At 46.4% G+C, this 10300-nt stretch overlaps 1 protein-coding gene across 1 annotated transcript in view; it reads right to left on the bottom strand.

The window, feature by feature from the left end:
* dnm1a (dynamin 1a) overlaps positions 1–10300 on the bottom strand; it is a 217303-nt gene that overhangs the window by 74473 nt on the left and 132530 nt on the right. Inside the window, exons 13-14 of the mRNA XM_060841532.1 lie at positions 10118–10169; positions 5075–5188 (exon numbers count right to left, since the gene is read on the bottom strand). Of these exons, the coding sequence (XP_060697515.1) occupies positions 5075–5188; positions 10118–10169 (166 nt within the window). The remainder of the gene's footprint in view (positions 1–5074; positions 5189–10117; positions 10170–10300) is intronic.

The following is a 10300-nucleotide window of genomic DNA, read 5'->3' as shown; positions in this document are numbered from 1 at the left end:
TGGCTGCACCAATGTTTGCAGGTGAGTAGTTCTGCCAATCTTTACCCCCACCTCTGACTACATGACCTGGCTGTGATATTTCCTGCACTGTCTGCTTCCACCTGGTTGACAAACAGTGCCCCTGGGCTGTCAGCCTTGGTAGTGCAGCCACCACCACGTCAGATGCTGTCAGGTTTCAGCTCATCCCCACTCCGGGTCACCCACTGGCCTGAGTGCAACACTGACGGAGTGCTGCACTGCCCAAGGTGCTGGCTCTGGAATGGGACATGGCAGCAGGCACCCTCTTGGAAACAGTGCGAAGGAGCAGGCGAGGTCTCTCTGTTCACTGTCAGTGCCGTGCTCAAACTTCCAGGACAACGAGACGAGAGATGGGAGAGGTGAAGTAATGCTGCCTGCCACCAGGTTGGAGGTGTTAGCACAGTACATACCTCTGGAGTAAATAGGACTTCATCGTGGACCTCCTAGTTCAAAGGACATTACCATCTCACCACAAGGTCTCTGTCAAACCCTTCACTATTGAATTTTCTAATCAACCAGTTTGGTGATGTCATCACACACGTCTGGGGAATAAGTGGGGCTTGAACCCAGATCTCCTGACTCAGAGGTAGGAGACCACCTCCTCACCACGAGTGCCCTGTCGAACCCTTCATTAACATATTTTCTAACAAACCTGTTTGGAGATATTGGGGGCGGCACTGTGGCTCAGTAGTTGGTGCTGCTGCCTCACAGTGCCAGGGACCCAGGTTTGATTCTAGCCTAGGGAAACTGTCTGTGTGGAGTTTGCATATTTTCCTGGTATCTGCGATGGTTCCCTCCGGGTGCTCCGGTTTCCTCCCACAGTCCAAAGATGTGTAGGTTAGGTGAATTGGCCATGCTTATTTGCCCCATAGTATTCAGGAATGTGTAGGTTAGGTGCATTAGTCAGAGGTAAATGTAGAGTAACAGGGTAGGGGAATAGGTCTGGGTGGGTTACTCTTCAGCAGGTTAGTGTGGACTTGTTAGGCTTAATAGACTGTTTCCACATTGTAGGGATTCTAACTTTAACTCTAATATTAGTACGCACCCCTGGAATTAGTGGGACCTGAACCCAGGCCTCCTGATTCAGAGATAGGGACACTGCCAGCTCACTCCAAGCGCCCTCCTCTAGGCATCAGCTGTACATTTTAGAAGCTTGATTCTTGAACATTTGACCATCCTCCAGGCCAAATCACAAGAAGCTCGCAAATTGTTGTGTTGGAGTCCGTCTCCAGTTCCGTCTTCGCTCACAGAGTCTACGATGACAGTAAAATGGTCCCTGTGCAAGCTCAGTTACTCTGTCGCATGCAGCTGTGTAGCTGATTCTCAGCAGTTGGCGATACACAACATCAGCACTCGCCTCATTCACATTTTCCCCTCCTCCCCTGTTGATTTACAACATCCTGTCTGTTAATTCACTTTAATATTCTGGTGACTCCAGCAAAAGCCAAGGACGAAAAGTTTCATTCCTTTTGAATAACAGCAAACATCCCTGTGGAGATCTGAAGTAAAATCAGAGAGTGGTGGAGGTCTTGCAGTGTGCGTGGAGAGAGAAGTAAGGGTAAAGTTTCAAATCCTGGTATGACCCTTCTTTTGGAACTCAGTTACGAATAAGAGTTGTATTGGACTCGAAACATTAACTCTGTCCCTCTCAGAATCACAGAACTACTACAATTGGGGAGGAGGCCATTCGGCCCACCATAGAGGCTGCAGGCTTGCTGAGTCTCTACAGTACTTTGCTTTTGCTCCTTATTAAATTCGTTCACGATCCTTTGGTACTGTCTAACCCATGTCCCATGCTACACCCTCCTCAAAATCACTGGCCAACTCTCAGGCTCAATGATCTGCAAGTGTTGAATTCAGAATTTCCCTTTCAACACCTCGCTGATGGTGGAAGGTGTTGCCAAGCTAAGTTGGACCTTGCAACGAGAGCTGTACATCAACTGAATTGCTACTCACAAACGATAGTGCTCTACTTTCGGAGGGTCGGTGTGGACTGGTTGGACCGAAGGGCCTGTTTCCACACTGTAGGGAATCTAATCTAATCTAATCTACCGGTTGGTAGCATTGCCCATTAGTGCAGGTTTTGGTCGTCATTTTCAGTTAGTTGTATCAGCATTCTGTGTTCCTCGCATTTCTCTTTGTACATTAGGGTGGCACGGTAGCTCAGTGGTTAGCACTGCTGCCTCACAGCACCAGGGACCCGGGTTTGATTCCACCCTTGGGTCACTATCTGTGTGGACTTGGCACATTCCTTTGACATGTGTGAACATATGAATCAGGAGCAGGATGAGGCCATTCTGCCCATCGAACCCACACCGTCATCCAATAACAGCATGGCTGATCTGATCATGAAACTTGAAAGGGTTCAGAAAAGATTTACAAGGATGTTGCCAGGGTTGGATGGTTTGAGTTATAGGGAGAGGCCGAATAGGCTGGGGCTGTTTTCTCTGAGACGTTGGAGGCTGAGGGGTGACCTCATAGAGGTTCATAAAATCATGAGGGGTATGGATAGGGTAAATAGACAAGGTATTTTCCCTAGGGTGGGGGAGTCCAGAACTAGAGGGTATAGGTTTAGGGTGAGAGGGGAAAAATTTAAAAGGGACCTAAGGGGCAACATTTTAACAGGTTGGTGCGTGTATGGAATGAGCTGCCAGAGGAAGTGGTAGAGGCTGGTACAATTACAGCATTTAAAAGGCATCTGGATGGGTATATGAATAGGAAGGGTTTGGAAGGATATGGGCCAAGTGCTGGCAAATGGGACTAGATTGGGTTGGGATATCTGGTTGGCGTAGATGAGTGGGACCAACAGGTCCATTTCCGTGCTGTACGTCTCCATGACTCTCTGACTACACACTCCCACCCATCTGAGCATCTTCAGCTCCATATTCCATTGACCTTTGTGTTAACAATATTCAGTGATACCTCCACCCCATTCCTCTGTGGCATCCCTACAGAGTGGAAGCAGAGCATTGAGCCCATTGAGTCCACACCGAAAGGTATCCCACCCAATCCCAGCCCCATAACCCTGCATTTCCTGTTATTAACCCACCTGGACAATTTAGCACAGTCAATCTACCTAACCTGCACATCTTTAAACTTGATGTGGAAATGCCAGTCTTGGACTGGGGTGGGCAAAAATCACACAACACCAGTTTATAGCCCAACAGGTTTATGTGAACCCCAATTTTTGGGGAGAATGTACAAACTCCACACCGACAGTCACCCAAGGGTGGAACTGAACCTGAGTCATTAACACCATGAGGCAGCAGTGCTAACCACTGAGCCACTGTGCCATCCAAGTCACTCTCTGCAGACTCTCCAACAAATCAGGATAACAAGCAACCTTTCACTATTAACAGGTCATCTCGGAAATGTGGGATTGCACCTGGACGTTGCTAAGCGAAAGTGAGTACTCCAGATGCTGGAGGTTAGAGTCAAGATTAGAGTGGTGCTCAAAAAGCACAGCAGGTCAGGCAGCATCCAAGGAGCAGGAAAATCGACGTTTCGGGCATGAGCCCAATTTTCCTGCTCCTCCGACACTGCCTGACCTGCCATGCTTTTCCGGCACCATTCTAACCAGGAAGTTGCTAACTGCTGCAAGACAGCTTGCAGACTGGGTCGCATCTGGACTGCATTGAGCTGAATGGTTACAGCACAGGAAGAGGTCATTCAACACACTGTGTCTGTGACAGCCCTCTGCAACCCCTCATGGCCCATTCTCCCATCCATGTCCTGCAATTGTTGCCTCAATTAACTCTGTCCCTACATCCCGCCCAAGCAGGAGGTTCTAAGATGCTGTGATCAACAACAAGTTGAATTTATATAACTCCTTTAGCAACCCAAGGCGCTTTGCAGCAGTGTTGTTGACAAATAGGGGACACTGAGATAGTAACGCTGGTATTGACCGGTGGTTTAAACAAGGAGGCATGAATGATGTATAGTTCACACAGTCAAGGGTCAGTCACGGCCCCAGTGCAAGCACAGTGGCCTCAGACAACAAGGTTATAATTAATCAAACCACTGTTTAAATCTAACCTACACCACAACCCACAGGATTTACAATCGTCTCACAGGCTATATTGTAAGCAAAATTTCCAAGAAGTATTGAACAACTCAGTAAGTTACCAGTAAAACATATTGCACTGCAGCTCACTGTGATATATCATCCAAATATACAAACAAGATGGTTACATGTTGAAACCAAAGTACTGATCATTGTCAAAATCTGATCTTCGTACATGTAAATAGACAAAAAAAGCAAGTTCTGAGCCAAACCTTGAAATTACGATGCAAATTTGACCAAAGAATACTTGACAATACTGATTTTGTGAATTACATTTCCGCAACAGGCTGAAATATACATAAATGGGTCAGACTTTCCAATAATTGATTAATAATGTTCCCGCTCCAACAACAGTGTTGAAATGCAGACTAGGGAGTGCACAAGAGGTGAGGATTAGAGCACTGCAGATTCTTCAGAGGTCTATAGTGTTGGAGGAGATTAGAGAGCTAGGGAGGGGGAGAGGTCATGGAGGGGTCTGAACAGCAAGTATCTTAAAATCAAGATGTTGCTTGACCAGGAACAAGGGAGTGCAGGAGTTGGAGGCTTGCCATATCACACCTCAATCTTTCTCTGCCTGTCATATTTCGGTCAGCACTACCTGCAAAAACCATCCAGCCTTTGGTAGTCACCACGACTCCTTGATCTGCCTGGGCAGAACTCCCAGTGTTGGTGGGTGGGTAGCTCTTGGTTGAAAAGGAGTGGCCTTGGAACAGCACAGAGAGTGGACATTTCAGGCATAAGCCCTCCATCAGGAATTCTCCTGCTCCTCAGATGCTGCCTGGCCTGCTGTGCTTTTCCAGCACCACCCTTTTCCACTCTGGCCTCTCCAGCATCTGCAGCCCTCGATTTCTCCTTGGGTAGGTGTTGCACTGGCTGGGGGAGGGGACGATCGGCTTTGACCTGTCTCCATTACGCCCCCCCCCCCCCCACTTTAAAAACGGGGACAACTTTTCCCATGGCCCCGGCACGTTTCGAAGGTAAGAAGGAACTGACCTCATCATCCTTGTACCAGGACAGGTTCTCCGCTGTCAACACAAACCAGTACTCCTTCGATCCTCCCTTCATGATTCCAATGTTGTTGATGGTGAGCCAGCCCTTCCTGATCACCTGAAACGAGAAGCAGGCAGAATGAACAACTCAGAAAGGACGGCGAGTCAGCCCAGAATCCCAGACACAAATAACACAGCACCTGGCTTCACACACGGCACTGGTGTTGATCAATGCGTGTTATAGCAGAGTTATGTGCAGAAAGGAAGACACAGTAGTCTCTGTACAGATACAGAAATAAAACGGGCAGTCGATTAAAAAGGTTAGAGCCTGTTTGAAGGTTTTTGATGCCAAGATCAAATTTCAGAGAGGGGAACCTGAGCAGTCTCAAAGTGGTCACCCCTCCCAATCTCTGAGATTAACTCCCCTACTCGAATCCTTCTCAATGGAAACCACAGCACGAGTCAAACAGCGTCGAGGGAATACTTTGAACAGAACGCCAGCCCACCTCCTGGGATCTCTGTGCTGCTTATCTTTCTACTCTGGCGAGAGATGGGCCCCTAGTGTGGGCAAAGGGAATGGCTAACATTTAACGATTCTGCATTGGGAACAAAACACTTATTAGTTTGTGATTTCTCCCCCCCCACCTACCACCACCACCCCACAGGAAGTAGGCCCAAGCCACCAGGAAACAGAGTAGCTCTCAGGTTGAATCAACTCAAACTCTAAATCCTCAAATGGAGCAGAACAAGTTATCCTGCCAGGTCACACAAGAGTAACCCTTTAGTGATGAGGAGAAAGCCTGTTCCCCTCCCCTCAGGTTTCCCAATTGGTTTTTTTTGTCGCTGTCTTTTCCAGCGGGGGTTAATGAGCGTTTTGACTGGAAACTGCAGAGATTTCCATCCTCAATAAGATGAACCAGATTACCGCCCCTCCCCCCCCCCACCACCTTCACCACCCCACAGTATTCCACCACCAGCACCCTTCCTCCCCCTCCCACTCCCCCCCCCATCCAAGCCCCACAGAATTTCACTGATTTTTGGCAGACATCAAATCTAAATTTCAGGCCTGTCTCAAAACCTACACAATAAAACACCAGCCCACTCTCCATGGGCGCACAAGGCATCAAGAAGGGATGGTGGGGAAGGGGGGAATCAACAGTCAAATTGGTGAAAAAAAGGCTAAAGTTAAAACAAAGGGAAGATCAAAAAAAAGGAAACAGCAACATGCAACTGTACAGAGGGTTTAGAGCCATAGACTATGAGCTCAGGCTACACAACTAAACACACAAAACGCACGGTAAAGCAGACGTACATCTGGGTTACACCAGGAACAGAAACAATGCTGCGGTCCATGGGATCGTTCTGACCAGATAAAGATAGGATCGCAGCACTTGGTTAGAGCAAAACGCTGCAGTTTGATCATCAAAATACGTGTCGTTGGCCAGCATCACCAAACAGTAAGGAAGTTGAGAGAGCAAGGCTGTGCATCCTTTCCATTATTTCCTCAGAATGTATCAGTGGGTGGGACACACTGAGTGGGCTCAGGTTTCTATCAGGGAGATGGTGGAAGGGAGAGACCCATCTCTAGCTAGGAGGCTTCTCGCTCAACACGGAGTGTCATCACTGCCAAAGTCACAGCCAATCCACTCACAAAACAGCAGCAATGGATAAAGACAATACCTTCTTCCAGAACCTGCCGGCTCGCCTGCCAGATCATTTAACCCTCTACCCAGTGTTTCAGAAATAAAGAGTCGCTTGGAAAGGGCACATTTCCGAAAAGAGAGCGTTCTGGCAGGAACTTTTCCTTCTGCAATCACTAGGACAGAGATGCAAGAGTGACCAATTTCAGATCATCACAACAATTCATCCCATTAGAGAAAAGGCTGCTGATTGGTTGGCAAGTCGAATCTGATTGACTGAAGGGTTGTCATGGAGAAAGCGAGGGGGGGAAGTGCACTAACAACCACATTAAGAACCAATTTAAGATAATCGGTCAAACTCACAATGGTGGCTCATTTACGCTTGTTGGTCATGACACATATTCCCACACAGTGAGCTGATCTCTGCAAACAAAAGGAATAGGTTCCAGCCTCACTCCATTTTTTAAAATTATCTGGGAACATGGGAAGCTTTAGCCGTGACAACACTTCTCTCAATCAGATTTGATTTGCCAACCAATCAGCAACCTTGTGGTCTAAACTATTGTGATTTGTTTGTAATTTAACATTCTTGGCTTTGTCCTGATGAGTGCAAGATGAAAAGAAATCTTCGGCAATACATCTCTCCATCTTGGGCAATATTGAGGAAGTAGCTCAGTAGTGTCAGGAGAGAGTACTCAGGGACTATCTTCTTCATCCTAATCTTTACCAAGAACATGGAATTAGCAGAAGGCCATTCAGTCCTTTAATCCCATTCTACCATACAGCTAGATCGTGGTTGGTTTGGACCTCAATTCCATTCAGCCTGTCTTCCACATGGTGTCATAAAAAAAGGTAGCCATCTTGAAAATTTCAATTGATTCCCTCCCAACCAGAGTGTTGTTACTGAGTGAATTCCAGCATTTCACTTTCTCACAGTGCAATAATGTTCTTTGGTTTCACTCCTGCATGGCCTAACTCTAATCATTAGGGTCACGCTCTCTTGTTCTGGATGTTCTCTCGTTTGGGCCCTTTATTCTTTTCTGGGACATGGGCATCCCTGCCGAAGCCAGCATTTGGTGACCATCCCTAATTGCCCTTGAGGGGGTTTGTTGGGCCATTTTGCAAGGCAGTTAACAGTCAGCCACATCACTGTGGGTCTGGAGTCACATGTGCATGGACCAAGTGAGGACGGCGGATTCATTAAAAGCAAAATACTGCAGGGTGCTGGAAAACGTGAAATAAAAATCTGTAATGCTGGGGAAGCTCAGCAGGTCTGGCAGCATCTGCGGAGAGAGAAACAATGCTACTGTTTCAAGTCCAATGTGACTCTTCTTCGGAATTCAGGAAGGTAGATGTCCCTCCCTAAAGGGCATTGGGTTTTACAATCAATGGTAAGTGTTACAGTATCCGTTAATAGTTTTACATTGCAGATTTATGAATTGAGTTTATTTATTGGGATTCCAACTGAATTTGAACCCACCCAGATGTAGCTCCGACACTTAACCTGCGTTTCCACAGCAACAATATACTCACCATGATTTCATCCTTCACAGAGTAACCATAGCAGATGTAAAGAAGCCAAGCAGAGGAGTGGTAAGAGGAAGGTTCAGTAAAAAAAGGGAGAATATAAATGAACCTGATTATTACTCTAGTATAATGGATGGCATTTGCCTACAGTACAGACCACTTACAGCAAATACAACACATTTACTCCTTGCAGCTCATTCAAGCCATCACTGCTTACATTGTCTTCAGTCAATAAATTAAAACTGCATCAAACTTGGAAAGGTAATTGGACAAGTAACATTTGCAGAGTAATTTCAAAGAAAGTACTGGACCTCTGATAGAAAAAAAGGGATCTGCAAAAAAATTTTAACAATTAAAAATTTCCAAGATTTCAATGGCTCAGCAAAGAAATATTTCTGGAATCTCCAAAATGTGAAGGAAATTTTAGTTCAAATTTGGTTTTAATCGTTTGAACCAGCATTAACGCTCATTAAATATCTCACTTGAATGAGCTTCATTATCACAAACATTACCTGGATGAGAAAGGAAAAATGAAAATTGCATAAAAGAAAAGCAACGAAAGAAAAAACTTAAGACTAGTGCAATTGAATAAAGCTCTCAAAAGGGGAGAGGTAGCTTTGGAATGGATTTTTTCTTCCAAATGTTTGGCCAGGTTCTTTGGTAATCTTTGGCAGTGAAGGTTAGGCTTCTTTTCCACTAGATCAAGAGGTTCTGGTTACTGTTTGCAGGTAGTCTGGTTAGGGTCACGACCTGCAGATTCCTCCCCCCCATCCCCTTCACTCTCCCCCAAGATGATCGAACCACTCCCCCCATCCCCGCACCACCCTTTCACCAATGCTAAGCCTGACCTTCAATTGTAGCCCAGTCATTGACAAGGAGGCACAGAGACAGAGCGGCAGGAAAAGAGGACGGTGTCACGTAAGTTTTAGAAGAACTGAGACGATCTGGATTCACTGGACAGACCCCGGCGCACATCCCTCAAGTTTATGCCTGTAACTGAAAATATTCAGCAAGGCCCAGAGATTGCCCATTTGGGAATGGAAGGCAGCAGTAGGCCATTCAGTTCCTCAAGTTTGCTCAACCATTCAATAGCATAAAGGCAAATCTGACGATTGGGTTTATCCATCTGATGTGGAGTCAAATGGACAAGGATTAACCTTTCCTTAATTCAGTCAATAACTGGTCTCAATGCCCCCTGGGTGACAGAATGGTTAAACCAACTAAAGCTCCTCCTTCCAATGGTTTTCCAGGGAGTGTTTGTAGTTCTTCCAGCCCCACCAACATGCCATTCCCTGCAGTCCTGGCTCCCATATGAAGGCTGGTGACCCAATGGAATATGGGTGGAAAGGCCTGCTCCCTGTATTACTGAGTGAAGGGAATGTGTTGTACAAGGGGGAGATGTTTCAATGGGTCTTGGAAAGTATTATATAGGTGAAGCATTAAGCTATTTCAGTCTGTTTGACTCATTTGACCCCCCAAAAGAACAGACTTTGAACCTGGGACCCTTGCTGGTCTGTGGTTCCCAATGCTGCACTCAACAGAAAAATGAGCCATAACATTCCCTTTTCAACAATAGCATTGGTACGCACGATGGTGGAAGCAGCAATAGTGTGTGTGTGTGTGTGTGTGCCTGTCTGTCTGTCTGTCTGTGTGTTCATGCACATGTCTGTTTGTGTGTGTGCATTTGTGTGTGCACACGTGTTTGTGTGCAAGCGCATGTGTGTTTGAGAGAGAGAGAGAGAGCACACGATGATTATGCAACTCAAGGTCTTGCCCCATTTCACACCGTAGTAAAGGTTAAGTTTGGAATTCAACTTGAGCAGGCCTTCATTAGCCCCAGTGTATCCTAAAGCAGGGGCTCCCTGTTACCCAGTGAATACCTGATTGCCTGCTGCCTTCTTCTTACTCAATTGACTGCTCCTCGGCTGGGCACTGTCAAACAAACAGAGAAACATCTTCATAAAGAGATCATCACCAGTGCAGGGGTTAAAAATAACTGTTGAACATTCATATCATCTGCCATGTGATGCAGGTGGTCAGTGGACCAGAAACACCATTAATTC

This window comes from Hemiscyllium ocellatum, chromosome 21 (genome assembly GCF_020745735.1).
Source record: "Hemiscyllium ocellatum isolate sHemOce1 chromosome 21, sHemOce1.pat.X.cur, whole genome shotgun sequence".
NCBI lineage: Eukaryota > Metazoa > Chordata > Chondrichthyes > Orectolobiformes > Hemiscylliidae > Hemiscyllium > Hemiscyllium ocellatum.
This window is presented reverse-complemented; position numbering and strand designations above follow the sequence as displayed.